Here is a 23,583-nt window from a genome sequence, read left to right as displayed (position 1 = left end):
CCTCTGTGCCAGTAGCTTTATTTTTTCTTTAGATTTCCAGAAGAGTAATTATTGAATCTTAGGATATAACATGAACAGCTATGTATTGTCAAAATATTTTCCAGTGGTGCCAGTTACAAAACCACTGTCACTAGCAGCTGTATGTATAAAAGTAGAAAAGCTAAAGCTGTAGAGGAAGAATTCAGCCATTTATTTAGTAGACTTCAACTCAAGAGCAATGGAATAGAGCTACTTATTAAATTAGTTGATGCAATAACTTTCATTCCCGCCTCTTCTTAACGGCGGTCAAAAGAATTATTCATTCCTTTGTTCTTGTTTGTCAGTGTTGCATTTAGGTCCGAAATCGTGGGCTTGAACCAACTTAATTAAATTATTTTGCTTATCTATATAATGAGAGTTGGAACACACACTAAGGGGTCTAGAAGTTCCTTCCCAAACCATATATTCACAATATTGGGATTTTTCTGTTTACAGATATTATAAATGCTCAGCATAAAAATATTAGAAACATAAGCAAAGAAAGAAAATCCATCCTTAGTCCCAACAACAAGAAAGCCCCTTGGTTCATATTTTTGGTATGTCCTTCAAAAGTATTCTATGTGTGTATGTATACTCATTTTTTTTAAAAAAATGGAATCTATTGTAGTACTGTTTTCACTGTGCTTTGTTTTTTCCACTTAATATCCCATGAACATTTTCCCACGCCAATGAGTATTCTTCAACAACATCATTTTTAATGGCTCCGTGGCTATACCATGATATATCTACCCTTTTCCCTATTATTGGACATGTGTTTCCAGTTTTGTTAAATATAATACATAGTTCTGCAATGAACATCCTTATATCCATTTCCTGAGGATAAATTCTAGAAGTGGAATAGCTAACATACAGAACGCTAAGAATTTTTATATGTATTGCCAAATTACCCTCCCAAAGTGTTGTAATTTACAACCTACCATCACTGCATAAAAAAGTGACTCCCCAACTTGATAGTGAGGAATTGTATACCACAGATGTCCTAAAATAGGTATATGTATGTATAAGCAAATTTCTTTTCAGAAATCAGTAGTCAAAAACTTTCTCCTTTTATACCTTCAGTTGCTTAGATAGATAAAAAGTTTATCTCTAGCTACCCTCTTTGACTGTGTTTAATTTCCTCCTATTATAATTTAGTCATTAATATAGCTGAGATTAGTTCTGAGGCCCTACTTTGGAAATGACAGCTTAAGACTCTGAGGTGAAATGTTCTTTCATAACAACTTCCTCTGTTTTCTATTTGACAGGCCACGCCCCCTGTGAACATTCCAGGATCGGCCAAGTTCACCCCCAATGGCAGCAGCTTCAGCATTTCTTGGCAGTCTCCTCCAGTTACCTTCACAGGCATTCCAGTAAGTAGAAAAGCAAAAAGCCAGAAATCTGGTCAAAGCCAAACGTATATTTAGAGAACAAATTGTAGAAACATGCAAGAAAAAGATGAAAATTGGAATGCCAGAAGCATCTTTTTTTTTTTTTAAATGATATTTGTAAACTCAGCGAGGTGTCTCGTGGTCCAGACAGGCCCAACTTCTTTGTAAAAAGGTGTTTTGACTGGAATTTTAGAAACTAAAGGACAGTTTCATCTGTTGATAAACAACTTGTTGGAAATATATCAAGATATTTTGTGTGGGTGGCGTATTTGTATGTTTCCAAAAGGCTTTATAAAATTAATAGCTGAACTCAGACCCTGAACATAAAAGAAAGAGCTCCTATACGTAAATGGCATTTATCATTATGAGTAACTTTATAAGATTTGACTTTGAAATTATTGTTTGTGGGTATGTCATTTTGCAAGTTCAAATAGTAGAAATTGAAATCACGTTTTTTCTTCCAAAGCCTGAATAGCCCATGCTGAGGGGTAATTTGCAAATAAATGAGTGCTGAAATATGCCATCGGGTTTAAGTAGTATATAAGAATTGATTTGATATGGTAAATGATTACTGTCTGAAAACTCAGCATGAATGTGCTTGATTCTTAACTATTCATTTCAAAAGATATCGGGTCTTTTATAGCTTATCACAGAATATCCATAGACCCCCATACCGCTGATGCGCAAGGGGGTTTATAACTCCTGATAAGGTTCAGGAAAGTGGCTTATGATGATAGACATTAACCTTATTTTCTCCTCTCCACCCCTCTCCCTATGGACCTCACAAAAGCTTCTTATTGCAACCACTGGCAACTCCCAGAGGTTTCCAGCAAATACCAAGGCCTCCTGTAGAGCTGATAAAAATGAAAGTGGCTCAGTCAATTACGCTGTGCTCTGTCAATGAATATTTATTAAATTCCCTAGAGGAATAGTCAACAATAAAAAGCATCCTGCTGGCAGCAATTCGAGAATTTGTGGCTTCCAGAAAATACTCCTAGAATAGGATTTTTAAACAGGATCATGGATCTGGAATAATTATGAAAGGTGCCTCCTTCACAAAGAGTGGAAGTGCTGGTTGTTCTCAAAAAGCAAGAATACGATGAATGCCCTGTTAGTAAACATTTAAAAAGAATAGCTTAGACATGTAGGTATTAGTTTTGTTTCTGGCAGGAACAGTGATCCCCTAAGGTGGGTGTCAGAGGTGAACAATCAGCCCTTTTGGCGACTTTTTTTTTTTTTTGGATAGACATATAAAGACCCAGAGTGGCTCTGGACATGACATTTGAGACAACCCTTCTAAGCCAGCAAGGCAGCTACAATCACAGAATGACAGAGACCTGCTATTCTGAATTCCGTTCCTTCCCTTCTTTGATTTGAGCAGAATTTTCAAGAGCATCCCCCTAAAGCTCGTCTGGTGTAAAAACAAGTATGGTGTGTAGACAGAACAGCCCAGTTCAGACTTCCTTTCAAATTACCTCTATGACCAGCCCAAATGGAGTATTTTCCCCTTTGTTCTATTAATTAAATCATCTCCTTCTGAAGTATAGTGTGACATCATGCCGTGTGGTTGTTTTTTTTTTAAACTGGGGTATAGTTGCTTTACAATGTTGTATTCGTTTCTACTGTACAGTGAAGTGGAGTTCCCTGTGCTATACAGCAGGTTCTCATTACTTATCTATTTTATACATATTAGTGTATACATGTCAATCCCAATCTCCCAGTTCATCCCACCACCACCCCCGCTTTCCCCCCTTGGTGTCCATACATTTGTTCTCTACATCTGTGTCTCTATTTCTGCCTTGTAAACCGGTTCATCTCTACCATTTTTCTAGATTCCACATATATGCGTTAATATGCGATGTTTGTTTTTCTCTCTCTGACATTTCACTAGTTCCATGTCCTCCAAAGTTCCTAAATGTCTTACACAGTAGGATACCAGCCAGGATACCTCCTCTTGTTGGTTTTTTTAACAGTGAAATTTTAAAACTCTTCTTCTCTCTGTGGACACTGTGGACAGAGTCCCTCATTTTGCTATCGATTGGTTACCAGGGATGTTCTGGACTAGAGCTTTGACAGAAAGTACATAGAGTAACTGAGTTAACTAGGTATCCCACTAAAATCCTATGTGAGCTTCTAATTTATCCTTTCGCCAGAGAATTCCCAATCTATCTGGTTTTAGACTGTTTCAGCAGTTAAGCTTGCCATCGCTATCTAAAAATAAAGGTAAGGGGATGGAGGGAGCTGCCATTTTCGAAGGCTTTTGTTTAATTCTAGAAAGAAGACAAGGAGGCTTACTACTAAAAATGTTCTTCATGTTGCCCTACTCTCTATCAATGCTTTTTTTAAAAGAAAAAAAAAACTGGCTGTTTGCTGTCCGCCCCCTTCTACAGGGAGCTGGATCTCACAAGTCCACACCACCCAGGCATAGGACTGTCACATGTCCACTGACTGGATTCCAGCAACCATCCCTGAATTCTCCAGGGGTGCTAGTCCCGCCTCTAGAAGACAGGGAGCCAGGCTGACTCTGAGAACATGTGAATCCCCACCTCCTAAATTCGTGTAATAGGATTTTCAGATAGAACCTCTAAAAGTTTTAAATGATAAGGTACTAGTATCCGTGGTGGCTTCAACTTTATCCCAACTGAAGAACAGAGCAGTTGCCATTTTATTAAATCCTCATTAAAGAACACATTTCTTGTTGTACTCCAAAGCAAGTACTCTAAGGTTGTCAACCCCATTTAAGGTTTCCTTTTCTCCCATGTCTTTGAGACCTGGTATTGAAGAGGGGATGCTTTTGTATGCTTCCTAGAAAGTAGAAATAATCTCCTTCTGCGAAATCCCAAGGTTTGAAGAATTTTATTTATTCATTTGCCTACACTGGACTTCCTGAATTTGAGGCTTTAATAAGTTCCCTGGGTAAGACCTCTTCCCGGAGGTGTATAGCCCAGAAGGGCGATCTGCATATTCACCAATGGAACGTTTCAGTCTTTTCTAGCCCAAGGCTATGGACATAGGGGTAGGGAGAAGACCATGGTTAATTACTGCTTTCTTTGACCTGTTTTCCCCCAATGACCCCTAATTATCTCCATTTCTTTCCCTGTGTTTTCATGGCAGAAAGCTGAGAGCTCTTGGCCCTTGTGTGTTAGTCTGCCATAACAGACTGGGTGGCTTAAGCATCCCACATTTATTTTCTCACAATTCTGGAGGCCAAAAGTCTCAGATCAGTGTGCTAGCTGATTCAGTTCTTGGTGAGGGCTCTCCTGCTGCCTTGTCAGGGGCCAACTTTTTGATATGTCCTCACATGACCTTTTCTTTTGGGGGGGTAGGGAGACAGAGAGAGAGCCCTTTGGTGTCTCTTCTTCTAAGGGCACTAATCCTATTGGATCAGGGTCCCACCCTTTGGACCTCATTTGTCTTTAATTACTTCCTTAGAGACCCCATCTCCAAATACAACCACACTGAGAATTAGGGCTTCAACATGTGAAGGGGGGTGGAGCGGACACAAAATCCAGTCCGTAATAGGCCCCATGCAAGCAAATAGGAGCTAATCAACCTGCTATCCAAGGGCCATTCCAAGAGGCTTCAGGCCAGAAAGACAGTCTCCAGACCTAAAATAGTAGTGCTTAATTGTTAGCTCTTTAGCTGGTTTGTTTTTTATTAACACTTTGATGGAGGGTTCAGAATATTATGTTAGAAGAGATTAAAACCAAGACAAGGGGCTCTTTTTCTTTTTTTTTCCCATTTGGGAGATAGAACATCACAAAGAAAAGAAATTTCTCCAACATCGTTACAGAAGGACACAACCTCTGTATTACTGCTCTGGTGTGAGGCAAGTCCTGACTGGGATTTACAAGCCGTGACCTCTAGCCGGTCACAGGACCTCTTTCAAGCAATGCCCTCGACTCAGCTCTACGACAACCACCTTGTATCGTTGTATCGTTGAACACAGTGCCTGGCACTGGCTGACATTATGTTGTACTTCCTAGTGTTGTTATCTGTGACATGTCTCATTACTGTAAAACCGGGGGCAGAGAAAGTGGATTCTCCCTGTCTGGGGTTGACTCATATAACACAAATATACTCAACATATGGGAAAAATTAGCCACGATTTTTGCAGACTATGATTTAGAATTCTTTAAACTCTTCTGAGGTCACACCTAATCAGGAGACAAATTACAGGCATATGGCCCATTCTAGTTATTTAGAAATAATACCATACAGTACTCTCTCTAAGTGTATTATATGCTTTATAAAACATGTCCCCAAATAGAACTTAAAAATGGTTAAGATGTAAAACAAATAACTCTGGAATGTGGAGGCCAGTGGGAGAAGGAGCCGAATCATGTTTTCCAGGGCTTTATTCCAGGGCACACAATACTGCCATCAGTTACGAGGCAGGATGGAAGAGAGAAAAAGCGGGGCTTTGACACCATTCAGAACCAAGTTCCGAGGTCGGCTGGTGTCAGACAGCCCATATTCAAATCCCGGGTCCGCCATTTACTTTTTGCGTGGCCTCGGCAACTTCCTTAACTTCTCCATTTCCTCATCTATAAAGTGGAAGTGAGGGCTTCCCTGGTGGCGCAGTGGTTGAGGGTCCGCCTGCCGATGCAGGGGACACAGGTTCGTGCCCCGCTCCGGGAGGATCCCACATGCCGCGGAGCGGCTGGGCCCGTGAGCCATGGCCGCTGGGCCTGTGCGTCCGGAGCCTGTGCTCCTCAACGGGAGAGGCCACAACAGTGAGAGGCCCGCGTACCGCAAAAAAAAAAAAAAAAATCTCCAGGAAAGCTCCCGATCAATAGCCGGAGGATATTGATCCTCCCACAGAACTAAGCCGCTCGCTGGTGTGTGAACAGGGTCCTGGCTTCCACTATGCTGCAGCCTGTAGAAACCCAGGTCTGTTGTAAAACGGGAGGGGCTGCCATCAGACAGGACTAGACGCGAAACACGTGTGCCCTCAACTCCAGACTTAAGAAAGCCGTTAGCAGAAATAAAGAAGGTAGAGAAGGGTTCTTCCTGCAGTGGGTCCAAACCTGCCCCTCATTCCTCCCCTAAACCTATGAGGTCACCAGTTTTCTAATTTCAGTTAAGTGGCACCCTCATCCCTCCAGCCTCTCAGGCCAGGACCTAGGAGGCATCCTTGATTCATTGAAAGATTTGTCCTCTTATTTTCTGTCCTATATCCCATCTATCAGCAAGTCCCGGACTCTGCCTCTACAGGATACGAATCCAGCCCCTTATCCCCACCACTGCCACACTCTCATCTAAATCACCAGTACGTTTTTCTCCTGAAACAGTGCAAAAGGCTCTTAAGCGGTCCTCAGGGTTCCTGTCCAGGCTCTTGCTAACCCATTCTCCAAGGAGCCGGAACGATCTTTGTAAAGCGTTAACCAGATGTCTCACTTTCTTAAAACGCTCCACTGGCTTCCTTTGCACTTAGAATCACCTTCAAATTCCTCATCACAGCTCCAAGACATGACCTGAACCCGCCACCTCCCGTCCTCCCGCCTTCCTCCTGCCTCCCACGCATTGTCTCCCGGCCCCACTGGCACTCTGCACCTGGGAGGCCTTGGCCCTTGCCCTCCCCCTTTCCCCGGAGTGCTCTGTAGATCAAAGGTAACCTCCCCAAGAAGCCTTCCCTCACCACCCTGAACAAATATGTCCTCTCCTTCCATCACGCTTGGCCTGGTAGCCTATTTTATTTTCTTCAGGCACTTATCACTAAAATGCCCTTACTTGTTTTTGTAGTTATTGTCTATCTCCCCACTAGAATGTACACTCCATGAGGGCAGAGACTTTGTCTTGTTCAGTGCTGTATCCCCACAATCTAGAACAGTGCCTGGGGCATAGTAAGTATTTAATAAATATTTGTTGAATGAAGAGCATTTTATAATCTCATATCACCCCACACAAAATTGACGTATGGCAATTCTGCAAAACTTAGAACCTTCCACATTATCCCTGGCTGATGGAAACAGTGTCACTGTCGTGTCACCTAAACATTTCCAGTTCTCTGACTGAATAAAGAGGCACTCTTGGGATTCTACAAGTTCTACAATAATTTTTTTTTTTTTTTTTTTTTTGCTGTACGCGGGCCTCTCACTGTTGTGGCCTCTCCCGTTGCGGAGCACAGGCTCCAGACGCACAGGCTCGGAGGCCATGGCTCACGGGCCCAGCCGCTCCGCAGCATGTGGGATCTTCCCGGACCGGGGTACGAACCCGTGTCCCCTGCATCGGCAGGCAGACTCTCAACCACTGCGCCACCAGGGAAGCCCCTACAATAATTTTTAAAACAAAAGTTTTTTTCATTGTCCTTAGCACTTAAAAACAAGTCATATGAGCATATTCTAGATCATCTACAGTGGTAGTAAACTCTGAAGCGTTCACGCCCTCTACTGTGTTAATATGCATCCTGGTCCCGATGGGATGGGGGATGGGAGTGGGAGGTGGGGATTCTGCTTCTGGAAGAACCCACATCAAATGCAGACACTGAACTCCAAAGCTTTGGTTTTTAAAAAATTATGTATGTCACTCACCTCTGCTGGCCCTCAGTCCACCTAACTTTAGCAAAAAGTAAAGACCAATGGTACAGAATAAATGAGACTCATGGCAATAATGGTTTAAAATGTTAGGGTTTTTTTTTTCTTACGTGTTTAATTTTTTTTTAATTAATGACTAGGAAAATAACACTTATGTACATTCCTTTACATTGAAAGAAAATAGAAAATACTGGTCCCTGTACTAGAAAAATCAATTCTATGGAATGTTCCCATGACTGTTGGTTGGTACTGGTATTTCTGTGGTCATGTTGGCTTCTAAGTGATTAAGTTTATCAATTTATTAGATGTTTGCTCTTTTGTATATGGCAATATTGTATATTTACTTGAAACATCATTTATCTTTTGTTATAAAATTAGTTTTGGGTAGCTTTTGAGAATCCCATTTGCTGGGAAGATATTTAGTGCTAGGTGAGCACGTGATACAAAGAGAATAAGTGAGAAATGCAAGAGGAATGGAGAACAAAGGGGACCCTCCCATCATTATGACTGAGAGGTGGGGCATAAGGGGGTTAAACACATGCTCTGGCATCAGGGAGAGCTCACTGCAGCCCTGGCCATTGCAAGTTCCATGACCTGGGGCAAGTTATTTAACCTCCCTGTGCTTGGTTTCCTCATCTATAAAATAGGAACAGTGAGTACTTATCAGGTGGAGTAGATGTAAAAGTAAAGCTGTTGTCAGTGACCCTGGCACATAGTGGATGCTCACTAAGTACTACAAGGTTGACATTCATTCTTGATTTGCTCGGGATCTTTGCTTCTTGCCATTATCCCTGTTCAGACCCCAGAGTTTGCTATATGGACGTCTTATGCAAGAAGCCATTTATTTACTGGCTGTGAATGATCTAACTGAATAAACAGAAGGCAGAGATCCACATTGTGTGTTGCCACTGACTAGCTGTATAATCTCAGAGAACTCTCTTAACTTCTTTTCTTCTTTAAAAGAGAGACGGATGAGGCTTGGAATAGGAATATGCTTTAAGGTTTAAAATATTCAAGTGAAAATGGGCAACTGGGAATGCAGAGATGTTGTGAAGTCATGAAGATTTGTAAAGTATTCATTGTTGCTGGGTCTTTTCTGTTGGGGGAGGCCTTTAAATTCCGCCATGAGCATCACCCCATCCATTTTAACATGTGGTCTCTGTGAAGGAAGCACAGCCTCTCCGTGTCTGATGGTTGGGTACCCCTGCCCACGTGGCAAAGGCTAACGAAATGCATGGTGAGGAGAGCCTGCCCCGTTAACTTTGTTTTCCATGTGCTTACTAGGTGTCACCAACCCACAGTCACCCAGTGGGCACAGGAGAGCAGAGACAGCACACTCACACCGTCTTGTCCTCCCCACCCAGAGGGACGGTCAGCCTAAGGTATGACTGCTTGAAACCCCACAACGCCTCCTCTCCAGGGAATTAACTGAAAAACAGAACAGCGAGGAAAAGAGAAACCAGAGATACAATCTTCATAAAATTCCCCTGAAATGGATGAAACACCCTTTCTTTTGTTCCCGTGGTTTTCCCCATCTATTAACTCTTGATAAAGATTTGTTATTTTTCTGGGGTCACAGTTTACAGTAAATTTTCTTGCAGAATAGGTAATGCTGATTACAGGGTCTCTTTAAAGCCGTGTTGCATTAACGTCTGTATGAAATGAAGTACAAAATAGAGTTTTTAATCCAGATCAAGGAGGTCCTCGCCAGGATTCCCTAAACCAGAAGACTAGAAATTTGAGAAGCAAGAGAGCATTTGAAAGTACATATTTAAAAACTTGAAAGAATAATGCTCTCTACTGGTATTTCTTGTATTTACTTATTTAATTCAGTGTTATGAAGATGCTCAAATGGACATGTCTACAAATGGACAGATAGAAGCTGAAGAGTGCTGGAAGTACTAAAGTAGCAAGTTTTAACAGTTCGGTGTAGTGGCTGTGAAAACATCCCACACAGGTTAACGGCCGAACCTAGAGAGACCCCCTACTATGTTTCCTAACTTTTTCTAGATTTTTCCAGGGATTCTGAGCCCCGCAAAGAATGCCCATTGAATCCCTCACACTGAATACTGTTTCCTGGCCTGTCTTACAGGAAGCCCCGGGGAGAGGGCAAGAAGTGCCGGAAGGTGTACGGCATGGAGAACCGTGACATGTGGTGCACGGCCTGCCGCTGGAAGAAGGCCTGCCAGCGGTTCATTGACTAATGCACAGGCCCCTGATCGTCGCCCAGACACTCCTGCCCTTGACTTGTGCTGAGGGTGTTGGAAAGCGCTTTTCCTTCTGAATAAAACACACTTGAAACCCAGGGAAAGCACTTCCGGGAACCTTGGTGAAATCACAGCAAAAAACAAAAAAGGTCACCACCCTCACTGTTCTCGCTGAGAACCCAGCCGAGAGCAGCTGTAACTACTTTTTTCCTTAAAAATTCAACTTTTTTTTTTTTTTGCTGTATGTCTAGCTCTGAAAACTATGGACTTCTGTAGCAGTCGAACCAACCAAGCCCATTTTTCCTGGAAAGGAGGCCTATTTTGATAACCTTTCTGGATAATGCCGTTTCTGAGGTTTTTTGGTGTTTTTTTTTGACACTCAAAAAAAAAGCTACATGTTATTCAGTAGCATTTGTACAAAGAGCGATACCTGTTTTCATTGTGAATAGTCTTTTGCCTGTTCTCCATCGGACTTCTGGGAGCAGTACACATCACGATGTGTTGCCAGGAAACGGCAGCACTCTGGGTATCTTTTCTATGTCTTTTTTGTTTGTTTGTTTTGTTTTAAAGAATGGCCCCAAACTGAACCACGGTAGAGCCGTTAGCTTGAAGGGCCCAGGAGGGCATAAGCTTGAAAAGAGACTGACAATGGACATCACCAGCAGACTTCAGCCCCAGCTGAGTTCAGGACATCCCGCTGTCACTGTTGGGAAACGTCTGGGAGTCTTCCTCGGAAGCCTTCCCTGAGGGGTGGCCTGGCCCACTCTCTCCCGGCCACAATGCACTCAAGACCTGGCACGCATTGCCATCTGGGTAAGCCTCAAAGCTTCCTTCAGGGATGCGACGCCAGCCATAGCTCGGATCTCTTCATCACTGCTTATCTGACAGTTGTTGCCAGGTCAGTGGCTCATCAGGCCTTCCTTCCCTCAAAACGCCACCGCTGACTGTTTTCAGAAAAGGTAGAGAACTCCAGAGCATCCCGGCAGGCGTGCTTTATTCACACAGCAGAGCACAGCCTCCACGTACCTATGTGTTCAGAAAGTTATGTGAGGTCGGCATCCATTCTGAGTGCACTTTTATAGGTTTTATGCTTTAGCATGTCTGGGAGATGGGTTAATGAACAATATAAAGATTATATGGGGAAAAGGAAGGTCCAAACCTTTATTTTTCTTATCAAAATATTGGAGCTATTCATTAAGAATTTGCTCAGAAGGGAAGATACAGAACACCAAAAGGAAAACGCGTGTTGGTATAGGAATCTCTCAATTTAATAGGACCAGGGCTTGCACTGTGTTCCATTTATTAGACTTTCTAGCGTGGTATTTGTTTGTTTGTCTGTCTTGGTGGTAGTGGTGCGGGGACAGGGGAGTAGTTGTCAAGCCCTATGAATAAGCTCATTCTCTGTCTACCCTACTCTTGATTGCCCTGCTAAAGTTATTCCTCCTATACCTATGCAAAGAAGTAAGAGCACCTTATAGGATGCACTGTGTCGGGACGGGGGCCTAGGATTAGCCATAGGAATGTTAAATGAAATTGCACAGAGCAAAGTTTAATATATTTAGAGATTGTACATATGCTTTTTTTTGAAAGAGTAGAAAGAAGTCATCTAGTCATAAGAGCTGTCCTCTTTTTTTTTTTTAATAAGCAAGGGAAAAAGAAGGAGGTTCTACAGTGTAACATCTGCAATCTGTGCATTCGTATATTTTGGCAATTTTATTTTTTAAACTCTCACGTGACATTTGAAGCATTATTCCTTGCAAGAGATCCTGTTTCCCTCCTTCATTTATTTTTTTCTTTAAAAACGCTTATTTTAAGAGCAGAGAAAGAGCTTCATTTAATATCACATCGTGATTACCAATCAATACAGCACCAGCTATAATGTATGTTTGAGCACTAAAAGTCAGCCAGGAAAGGGTTTTTTAAGTGCAGAAACGTATTTGCATCCTCTACCCCAGCCTGTCTTTTCTCCTCCCTGGTGTCTTGTAGCTTCACCCACAAGCGTCTCTGCTGGGAGGTGATGCTCTGGCCTGGTCCAGATGGCCCTGCACTGTGGCTGGATTGCCCAGTGGCCACGGTGAGTCCAAGGCGGGTCAGCCATTTCAGCAGGCTCACCATGGACTTCAGTGATGGTTGGGGTGCAGTAGTGGAGCAGAGGATTTTCTCTTCAGCAAAGTTCCATGGCCCTTGATCCTTGGATTAAGTCACTAATCAAAAGAGATTAAAGTGACGAGGGGCTCAATCCATCCCCTACTCCCAGAACTTTGGGACACAAGGAGGGAGAGATGGAGGCTGTGGAGCAGTCCTAGAGTGAGGCTCTGTGGCTCTGACCCCAGAGGTACAGCCCATGACTAGTGCTAGGCTCTGGCCTGGTTGCCTGGGTATTAGCCAATGCACCGATACAAGCAAAGGGTAGAACTGGATGCAGCTTCCTTGGGATTTCTTCTCCTTTCTAAAGCCTTCTTCACACACTCTCTGCATCTCACACTCACGCGGGGCTCCTTTCTGCTGGCCAGCCCAGGGCTCTCTGTGCCCTCTTCTCTAGCTCTGAGGTGGGCACAGACCCTCAGTACTTTCTGCACACAGACACTGATTCCCTGTACCAAGGCATGTAATGACTAAGGAACTACCAGGCTTCACCTGCCTGGCCTTGAAGAAAAGGGATGAAACTTCTTTTAAGCCACCCAGAAAGCTACGAATTGCAATATAAAGCACTGATTATAAATGCTAAAATTAAAAAAAAATGTCGAGCTATTTTGTTACATTTTGGAACTAAATGAAGTGCAAAGTTAAGTCCAAGATTTGTTTTATGCCTCCTCTTTTTTTTTTTAAAGATTTTCTGATGTGGACCATTTTTAAAGTCTTTATTTAATTTGTTACAGTATTGCTTCTGTTTTATGTTTTGGTTTTTTGGCCCCAAGGCATGTGGGATTGTAGCTCCCCAACCACGGATTGAAGCCACACCCCCTGCATTGGAAGGCAAAGTCTTAACCACTGGACCACCAGGGAAGTCCCTGTTTTATGCCTTCTCTGTGGTACCACGTTCTTTTCTGTGTTCATTTGGCAGGGGGAGGGGAGTATGGGTGGGAAGGGAAGCCCCAGGGCATGTGGCTGCTTAACCGAAGCCTCACCCATCACGGGCACCTGTCTGTGCAAAAGGAACGGCAATGCAGTGGGTTCTGGTCCCAGAGTCTTTCTGAAGAAGGCATGTGGTAGCCTTTGACTTTTCTCTCCCCGTTACCCTTTCCTGTTTCTCATCTCTCTCCAAAGAAGGCATTTCCTAGTGATGGACAGGCTTCTCCAGATAGCTGCACAGCAGAGAACAGTCATTTTAAGCCTTAGTTCTTCCCAGAGAACGTGCAACCAATTTATGGGAGGCAGTGTGACAACCTGGAGGAAACACCCGGGTAGCAAGTGGGTGGGGAGCCACAGAGGAGATACAGGAGGGCTGTGGACACCTGGCTCGGGCTCCCCATCCTAGAGCCGATCAGCTGGTGGTGACTGTCCCTGGGCACCTCCGAGGGAGCTGCCAGGTTCCCACTCTGGGAGCAGCTGATTGAAGCAGGGAGAGAGCTCCTTTGCGGGAGGCACTCAGGCCAGGGATGCAGGACTGCTGTGCACATCAGGGGTGGGCACAGACTGCTCTCCTCCTCACTTGCTGGGAAGTTTCCTCCCTTGTTTGGCAAAAGCCAGTGTCAGGAAGAGGGCAGTGGGCAAGAATGTGCATGCCTGTCAGCAGCTCTGTGCACCAACAGGGTGGGTGCCCTTTATGAGAGGATTCTTTGTCCAGGCATAACTGTGTTGCAGATGAAAACTTTCAATATGATGTGTGTTACAGTTCTTGGGCTTTCCAACAAAACTTTTAAAAAAATAGTTACGTGTATGTTGCAAAAGATTTCTGAAACTGACATGCCCTCTATCAGATTTCAAGATCACTTAAGTTGAAGTCCACTGTCGCCGGTGTCACACTTAGCCACACTTGAAAGCAGCCCTGGGTTCTGAATTAGCCGGCACTGCTAAAACCCATTTCCGCCTTCGTCCGACTTCAATAGAAAAGGAAAGCGCAGCATTCACTTGTGAATGGTTAGAGAAAAGTGACAGAACCTGTACATATGGGAGAGAATACCTTGAGAATAGTAGCAAAATACTGTAAAAAATATTCTTTTCCTCAGGGAAAACTAAAGGGTATGTGAAAAATAGATCTGGAGGATCCTAAGACTAGAAAGGTTTTTATGATCTCCAGCATCTTTTCTAGTCAGAACAGTTTTTGTTTGTTTGTTTGTCTTTTAATGAACGTGATACCATTTCAAGGCAAATTGCCATGAACTGGACAGTACCGACTTTTTGAGGTGTGGAGGAATGCTCTTTGAAACAGAACAGTTTCTTTGTTTCTTAGACCTGCGTTCTAAGGCTGACGTCTGAACCACAGCACAGTCCCTGGTGGGTTTTTACAGACTCATGTCAAGGCTGTTTGTGAATGTCATTATGAATAGGACACCTTGGTGTTCCCTTTTATAATCAGCCGGTTGGATGACTGGTTATTAGCTGTACACAGAATTCTATAGGTGAGGGACGTGAAGGACGTGCATTTTACTTTAACAGCAGGTTAAGGAGCAAACTTCCGTGGACTTTTGTGGACAAGGTGCTGCTTTTTCTCATGACCCTGTAGAATTTCTGTCAACCACATCAACTGTAGCTCTGACCTGTACGAACGCAGGGAAGAATTTGTGCATACAAATGAGTAGAAACAGAGCACGATTCATGAATATGGATGAGGATGTGAATCATTTTGGAGAAAGCGCTGGGCACACGGGTCAACTGGAAATTTCATTTCTCTAAGAAAATAACCCAACCAGCAGCATACACGCTTTCCCTGTTCCCCATACCTGTGGGAATTCCTCCAGAGCGGAACTGCTTCCTTGTGTCTTTTGCATTGTAACTAGTCAAACCGGAAGTCAGTACATAAAACGAGCTTAGCACTTTTAGGCACCAATTGTATCACTAAGTCATGCACACCACTAGAGCAAGAAAGTGTAAAATGCATTTAAAACCGACTGGTTTGCTTATTTTGACTGACTTTGAAAAAGTCCAGATCCAATCAATGATATACATGCTTTAAAAGGTGTATCTATCATAGGACCAGAAATCAAAATGGGAATTTTACTTTTGGTCCTGTTTTTGTAAATAGTTCCTTTTTTTTTTTTTCAAGACAATCTCATGTTTTATAACTTTTCTTGTGAGTCTGAGAATCACAATGGTAATGTGTTATGTCAAAATGTAATCTTAAATACAATAATAATTATAACGTAATGTTCCAAATAAGACAAGAAATATACTGCATAGGCTTCTACAATTCTGAGAGATGTGACACTTTTATAAATAAGCATTAGTACTTCTCAAGTTAACAGAACTGGAAATATTTTACAAGATGCAGTGTTTTGTAATCACAAAGAACATGAACATTTTGTGGGAAATGACCTTGGTTTTATACATTGTAGCTTATTTTTTAAAATACAATAATTTACCAGACAGGAAGTGTTAATATTATAAGCAATTCCTGCTCTCCAAACAAAGGGCTATGCCTCTTTTAAGCAAGTGTTCTGATGCATATCTTTTCAATTAACCCTCTGCAGCAAGGGTAGAAATGCAGATCAGTTGGAAGATTATTACAAGAGAATCAAGATGGCAACAGCTACTCCTTTTATCTTTACCAGTGTGTTTTCAAAGTACTTTGGGGGGAAAAAAAAACTTTAAGAATCATCTTATGTATCTTAAATATTTAAAATGTTAATAGATATGCTTATAGGCAATGCGAGAAATGTACTTGTAAATTCTTTAGTGTAAAATGATAGATTCCTGTCATAAGGACAAACTTATTCCTCAACCTAACCAGAACCACAAAGCTGCTTTTAACCGGCAAGTATCATTTGATGGAAATTTCTAAAATCATGGTGTGTAAAGCCCAAAGATAGAATTCTTAGGTGATCAGCGATGTTTAAAATAATTTTGTCCTCAGCACTAACTAAATAACTTGAAATTCCTTACCAGAACAAGTGCTTGATTTTTCACATGAAGAATTCACAGACAGGCAAGTCTGAGATCAGAAAGTCACTGTATTCCCAAGAGTCGGGAAACAAGAAAGGCAGCCGTGGAGAGTTGATTAACCATACTAATAATTTTGAGCTTTGCCAAAACCATTTCATAATGCTCTACAGTTTTTTCTAGCCCACTCACTGTTAAAGCAAGAAAGCATCTTTTCTTTCTAAGATTTTGGTAATTCAAAAGCTAGACTAATTAGTCAAGTATGCAGATAACATCAAAAGAAAAGCTGGGATAGAATGGTCGTACCCCCGTTGGGCAGCCCCTATAAGGTGGTCAGAGGGTCACTCTGACTTTGCTTTCTAATAGGCTTTAGAATCTGCACACATGAGGACTAGAAATGCACGGAGTTAGGGGAAGATGTATACAGCCTCATCTTTGAGATGAATCAGCCCAAATCTCTATCTTCATTCTCTTGGAATATCTCTAATGTTGGCATTAAAAGTTCCCAAGAAGTGTTTATTGCTGCATGGTTTTGAACCAAATGAGTCTTGCTTCCTATTTAAATAGAAGCTTCCTAATCCTTTCTAAGCAGATGCCTTGGAGAGAACAGGCAGATTCTGTAAATGAGCGATTCAGATCAGGCAGAAGAAGGACCCTAAAGAATGACGGAGATCATGGTGAACCAGAGGACACACACCCCCTCTAAAGGGGGATCCCAGCTCTAGACAATCAGAACCATGCAGAAATCAGGCCTGGGGCTGCTAGATCTTCTGACTTGGAAATATAATGTTACCTGACACTTAAGCTAAACTCAAATTCTTGGCCAACCGTGTGCAGACCAAAGAGAACGTGTATGTGGGCAGCTGCAGCCTTTGGCCACCAGTTTCAACTGTTGGGAAAAGCAGATTTCACCTTCCAGAGCCATCAGGCCAAGTTCTTCCATCAGCCCTACAAACTCACCCATGGGTACCATCTGGGCAACTAAAATCAAAGAAGGGAAAGAGGCCAGTTCTCCCCAGAAATCATTCTCATGGAAGACTTGAAGATAAAAATACAATATCCTTAAACTAGCCTTGCCTCTGATCAAAATATACGGAAACATTATTCAGCTGTCACTCTGCCTCCTGGCGTGCCCAGGCCAGGCCCCAAAGCATGGAATGACTGTAATCCTAACTTGCTTACTGTTTTCACTGCCGTGACCACTGTGATGAGGGCTGGCAAAGAACAGCCTTGTGCCTTTGGAGAAGGCAGCCAGGAGCCCCTGCAGTTTAAGATAGTGCACATTGCCTCCTTGTGCCAAAGCCCGTCGCCAACCCTTCCACACCCTCTCCCACTCCATCCTGCCTCGTGAGTTTGCATCCCAGGATAAAAGTTCCTTTGTTTCACCTCTGACGTGGCAAAATCCTTGCTTCAGAACTGGTAGGTACTTAGGTATTTTAGAGTGTCCAGTAACCTCGAAATGGAGTTTTTCCACGTAGAAAACCTTAACACCTTTCCCTGAGGGCAAAGACAAAATGGGAATAAATGTGTCATGGAAAAAAATTAGACATTGCTTCCTTCATTTGGATGAACTAAGTTATTTTAGACTGTGTCTTACACCAGAGTCCTGACGATGTTGGGATAATCACTAACCCTTTCACATATATAAGACAGTATGTCTCTTTCAGATACATGACTTCATTTGACCTTCCCTAGAACCCAGTGTAAAATAAGAATATTTAAGATTACCATCACCACCTCCAAGGCCAACCTGGTTCAAGTGGTCTTCAACCTGTGACTCGGCCCCATTACTGCCTGGAGGGAGGAGGGAAAGAGCGTGTGAAAGAGCTCGCTCAGACCTCAGTCTTCCAGAATGATTCTAGACCTGAGAAGACCCAGGGACCCATGTTCTTCACCCATCCTTACACTCCAGGTACTTCAGCATAGAAATAAAGCCCGCTCCTTCGCATTGTCAAATGCACACTCAATCACCCCCGAATTTATCCCTTTAGCGTACCTACCAGACCCCTATTCCCTAAATTCCAACTATCTAAGTGATTAATTATACGAGTTGATTAGCGGGTGCCATGTTCTGAGTAAAACTTTTGACTCCTTGGAAAAAAGTTATTTTGCCACTAGCATTCGACATTTGTTATCCATGTAAACTTACACTGATGCCCCCAAATTTGAAAACAGCTCAGATTTACGATTTGTAATGATCACATTGAAAACTACCGTCAGCTCAATGTTGGAAACACCCGGTAATATGGTTAGGTCAAGTTTAAATATGAATACAGTTTCAACAACATGGGCAGTGCCTGAGATTTCTGTCGTTGTGAGTGATTAAAAGGTTGACCGGTCCATGAACGGATTTCATCTTCCCCTTCTCCCATCAGCTCCCAGGTTTCACATCCTGAGTTTAGGGTATAGCCCCTCAGAAGTTTAGTCATGGGTCCTAAACCTTTTTGGCCCATCACCTGCTTCATTAACCGGCTTTTTGATAAAAGATACTTTTATTACGTTTCGGAAGCAATACAGTACTAGAGGAAGGAGCGGTGAGCTTTCCTCCTCGGCTGGAAAAGCAGCCTGTTTTGCAGTGGTAAGCACCAATGCCATGACAGCCGCAGGACTTCAAAGGACCCAAGGTCTAGGGAAGAAGAAAGAAGCTACCACTCAAAAAAAAAACAAACTATAGATTTTTGAAAGAAGGTGGAGATGATGAATTCAACACTTAAACTGTAGTCCTTGTTTCTTAAAAATATTCTTTCCTATTGAGCACCGTCCACATAATTATTAACTGCGAGCTTCCAAAGGAAAGATCCCCTTTACTTATATTATGAAAGTGTTAAAAAATTAATTCTCAAGTCTGATTAACCATTACATTTACATACTTACTAGGGGCAATTCTCTCAATTTTTAATTCAGGAAAATTAGCCAGGGGAGCAAGTAACAACTCCTGAAAACGGCAAGGGCACTATCATGAAAGAACATAATTTTATTAAAAAATTAAAAAGTGGCTCATTTATGTTCTTCTGAATTCTCTTTACGTCTCCGATTAAGAGGAGAAACCAGCATTCAGAAGAAGAAATTGAGCGTTAAGGGAGAGGAAGGACAGTTCCCGTTCTAGTTACTAGTCTTGTTTTCCCATCTTGGCATCCACCTCGAATTCGCTGGTAAAATGTTACCCTCTCCTCTTTGCTTTTATCCACCCAAGCCAGAGGCCATGCTGTTATGTATGTTTGCTTCCAGAAGCGCTGGATGAAACGTTTTCGCTTCTGTGTTCCCGATTTCTCACTCTTCATTAAGGTCCAAGGGAATAAATATTACCGGGACCGGTATGTTAGGCGTAGCCTATGAGGCTATTCCCTTCCTTCCAGGAAATGCTTCCATTTGTCTGAACAGTTTTGGGTGATCATTCAGAGAGCAGGTCGGTCAGCAGGCAACCTGCCACACTCATCACAAAAGATTTGGTCAGACTAACTGATAAAGAATGACAAGGCAGATACCTAATCCTTTCACTTTGACTCAAAGCCCCCCTCCCAAGTCCCCCACCCCACCAGTCCCCTCCAGAGCAAAGCCAATGGAGTGATCAGGGCAGAGGAAGAGAGCTTCACATTCATGGCTCTAGGCCCTGACCTCTGCCCAGGATTACAGAGCATGAAAATGGAATTGACCTTTATTATGTGAAAAGGTAGTGGCTCCTGCAGGGTATAATTGTTTTACGTTTATATTTATGCAAAGAGAAAACTCATCCAATCTGCTCGTGTTGTGAAGCACGTGTCTCTCACCCTGGTGGAGCCCCCTTCCCGTGTTTTGGGCACAGATGGCCAAGACAGAAAGGAAAGAGGCAGAGCTTTGGGGGCCAGTGGCTCCAGAGATGGGATTACCCCTCAGGGATATACAGTGTAGCATAATCCATAAACTACTCCCACCCAAGGGAAATTAAAAAGAAAAAAACAAAAAAACGGATGCATCACGGGTGTACTTCCCTGGCGGTCCAGTGGTTAAGACTCTGCTCTTCCAATGAGACATGTGTTCGATCCCTGGTCCCCAGTTGGAGAACTAAGATCCTGTGTGCCGTGCAGTGCGGCCAAAAGAAAAAGGTGCATCACTTTGCAGATTACAAATGCTTGCTTTGCTTATGCCTTTTCCCCTACACTCTGCTAATTGGAAAGCAATGACTGTGAATTGACCAAGCCCTGTGATGATAGCAAAGCTTCTTCTTCCAAAGTATCCCGACTGTTTGGGGGAACCTCTGTGATCACTGGTAGAAAGCTTTAGAAAAGATTTAGATTTTTAGGGAAGAACTCAATACCCCCCCCCCAAATATACTAATCCTGTGACTTCAATAACTGAAAATGTCCTGGGTGTAAAATAACCCAGGCGTGCGGATCATACACGCTTTTTAAAAATGCCATTAATCAGTATTTTCCTACAACATGACCTTAAATTCCTATTTTTATAATGAATGGTTGGGCGATAGTCAGCCATTGAAACATAAACTCTCTGGAATAACCAGACACTAGTGTAGTTTCCAAAGTGTTTCATATATCAAAATCTATATACTTAGAGGAAGAACTCAGGATAAGAAAAAATCGCTAGGTCCCAAAGGGTTTGTGACTATCATCAAATACAACAGCCGAGTGGCCAGCGGTCATCTTTTACAAACGAGGGAGCCGGGGAGTGAGAGAACCACAGTCAATACAAAACCTCTGTTGCCCTTCATCCATGATAGGGTTTAAAAACATTCTACTTTTAAGAATTAAGCCATCTTTCAAATTGTCTTCTACACCAAATCTAACCTATTAAAATGAAATTATAAAATAGCTAAAATGGGGTATTTAATGGAAATTGCTGAGAGTAGAAAGTGTTGCTTTTTAGTGCCTGCTGAACAAAAAAGAGAAAGACAGAAGCAGCAGCCCTTCCTGTACGATGCGGGTGTTAACATGACCGGCATTAACTCGGAATCGGGCACTAATTCAAAAGCAATGAGACAATGCTCTCCAATTTTTAGAGATCTTTCAAAATGCAATCTTACCACCATTTGGAGGTAAGTACTGGCTTAACAAAAGACTTTAATATTAGTGAATGAATGTAAAAAGTTACAAACTATGCATTTTCAAAGAGTAATGTTATTTTGTATCCAATCCAAGTCAGTTTTTTTCATAGAGACTTACCACAACTGAAAATTGTTCAAAACACACTTGAATGCATATCATTATGGGGTTGTAGGACTTCCATCTATATAGTTCTAACTGATGTTTTTCAAGACAGTGCATTGAAATTTCAGGCTCTAAACAAATTCAGCCATGAAGGTGAATAAAGGAGAAATGGTTTATACTTTACTTCTTCAGCAGAAATGGGAAATGTGGGCTGTTACAAAAATGGGCCCAGTTCTTTTAGAGGTGACTGTTCTAGTAACACTGGATTAGCAAGCAAACAAAACTACATGAAGTTAATGAGTATTGCCTTGGATGAATATAGCATAGGTTGTGTCTATTGTGTTTTAAGTCGCAATCTAAGGGAAAAAACTATTCTCCAAAGGGTTTGGATTATATAGTTTTGAAGAACAAAACATCAAAATATTGTCCAGCAAAGCAAAATCATTGGTCTTTTTTTCAAAAGTATTTGGAGATCATTACTTGTATTTTTTGGAAAGTCCATATAAAACATACACACATTTCTTCAGCCTCTTTTAGATTTTGTATTTCCATGAAAACTTTTTCGCTAATAATTTATCTTTGCTCCTTAATCAGTACTTTCCTACATTACTCAGCATGAAAAAAATTCCTTCCTTCATCTGGCAATGTTGAAATAAAGAACTCCATTTCCCTGCCATTCCGGATCTCTTCTGTGTCCACTGAGATATTTTCTCAGCTGTTTGTATGTAAAATATGGAAAAACACACTTCTACACCTGGTACTTGTGGTTATACTGGATATGTTCGCTACCTATTTAGAAGTTATTGGGGGTGGGGATGTGTCTTTTTATATGATTTTTAGCCAAATTCAGATGTTCTGATACTACGTTTCTGAATACCTATCCGACTGTAAATACAGCCTGACGAGGTTCAGGTTAATAAACCTTTCATGTGACTGTTCTTAGCCATGCTCCTTGCCAGCTCTGGGCACCTTGTACATAGATTTGTCGAATGTTTAAATGATGTTGTTTTTCTAAATGCTGTTCTCTAAAACAACTTTTTGAATGTTTTTTGCTTTCCATTGTTTGGGACTTTGTGTGTTGGTTAAACAAAAAAATGTTTCCTAAATATTTAACACCAGGAAAACGATTTCAAATAAACTGGTGCTAATTGAAAGAGAAGAAAAATTTCAGATGGAAGATTGACAATATAAAATGTTGACACCAGTTAAACTAAACTGCACTTTCCCAAGGGGACAGCTGGCATCTACCTGCAGTGGGCATCACGAGGACCACTGAATGTTTACAGTTTCTGTGGCCCATTTAAGCATAAAATATAGAAATGGTGCTGTCCCCCCAGAGTTGAGGATTTGCTACGTCGGTCCTATGGAAGCATTTAAGTAGAGGTAAAGGTCTGTAGTAAGAATCACTTTAGTAATAGTCTTCTGGTCTTTGGACTTTCATGTTCTGTAATGCTTAGCTGTAACAATGAATATGGTGTTGCAATCTAGTCTGACGTCATCGTTGCCCTGTATTTCCTGCGTGTATGGTTCTACCTTGGGTTGCACTGGCACGTGCCGAGCCAGAACACTGGACTTTCAGGAAGACCATTCTGACTTCTACGGTGTCCACACACATGCATTTAAATGCACTTGTAACTGGTTAATTACCATGAAGTCTAACTTCCACTTAATAAAAGTTTTTGTGTATCTGCTTCTACTTGGGGGCTGTTTATTTGAGTAAAGGATAACTAACTGGTATCCAAGAAAGGTTCACAGGGGTTAGAGGGTTTGAGGCTTTACCTACAGTTGTAAAAATAATTTAAAACCAAAGGGATATCTTCCCCATGTCAACTGCTCGCCATGAAGGCTGTTTTTAGAAACATGTTGTAGGTACATCTCTCATCTAGAGCAGTGGTCCCCAACCTTTTTGGCACCAGGGACCGGTTTCATGGAAGACAATTTTTCCACAGACAGGGTTGCGGAGGGAGGGGGTTGGTTCAGGAGGTAATGCGAGCGATGGGGAGCGGCAGATGAAGCTTTGCTGGACCCCACCACTCACCTCCTTCTGTGCAGCCCGGTTCCTAACAGGCCGCAGACCGGCACCGGTCCAAGGCCCAGGGATTGGAGACCCCCGGTCTAGAGTTCAGCCCTGATAATTACAACTCAAACCCATTCCCTTGGCAATGACTGCCCAGATGCATTAGCTGCTCATGCAACGCCGCTGGTCCTGTTGCCTGGGTCATGTAAACACAAGCTGGCAAACAGAGGAAAGGCA

At 42.3% G+C, this 23,583-nt stretch overlaps 1 protein-coding gene across 1 annotated transcript in view; it reads left to right on the top strand.

The window, feature by feature from the left end:
* ZNF704 (zinc finger protein 704) overlaps positions 1-17,985 on the top strand; it is a 210,276-nt gene extending 192,291 nt beyond the window's left edge. The window contains exons 8-10 of the mRNA XM_082858433.1: positions 1,284-1,388; positions 9,227-9,324; positions 10,035-17,985. Of these exons, the coding sequence (XP_082714559.1) occupies positions 1,284-1,388; positions 9,227-9,324; positions 10,035-10,146 (315 nt within the window). The 3' untranslated portion in view covers positions 10,147-17,985. The remainder of the gene's footprint in view (positions 1-1,283; positions 1,389-9,226; positions 9,325-10,034) is intronic.
* Positions 17,986-23,583: the final 5,598 nt, after the last annotated feature.

This window comes from Leucopleurus acutus (assembly GCF_964270905.1).
Source record: "Leucopleurus acutus genome assembly, chromosome: 17".
NCBI lineage: Eukaryota > Metazoa > Chordata > Mammalia > Artiodactyla > Delphinidae > Leucopleurus > Leucopleurus acutus.
Note: the sequence above shows the minus strand (reverse complement) of the source record. Positions and strands in the feature narration are given on the sequence as shown.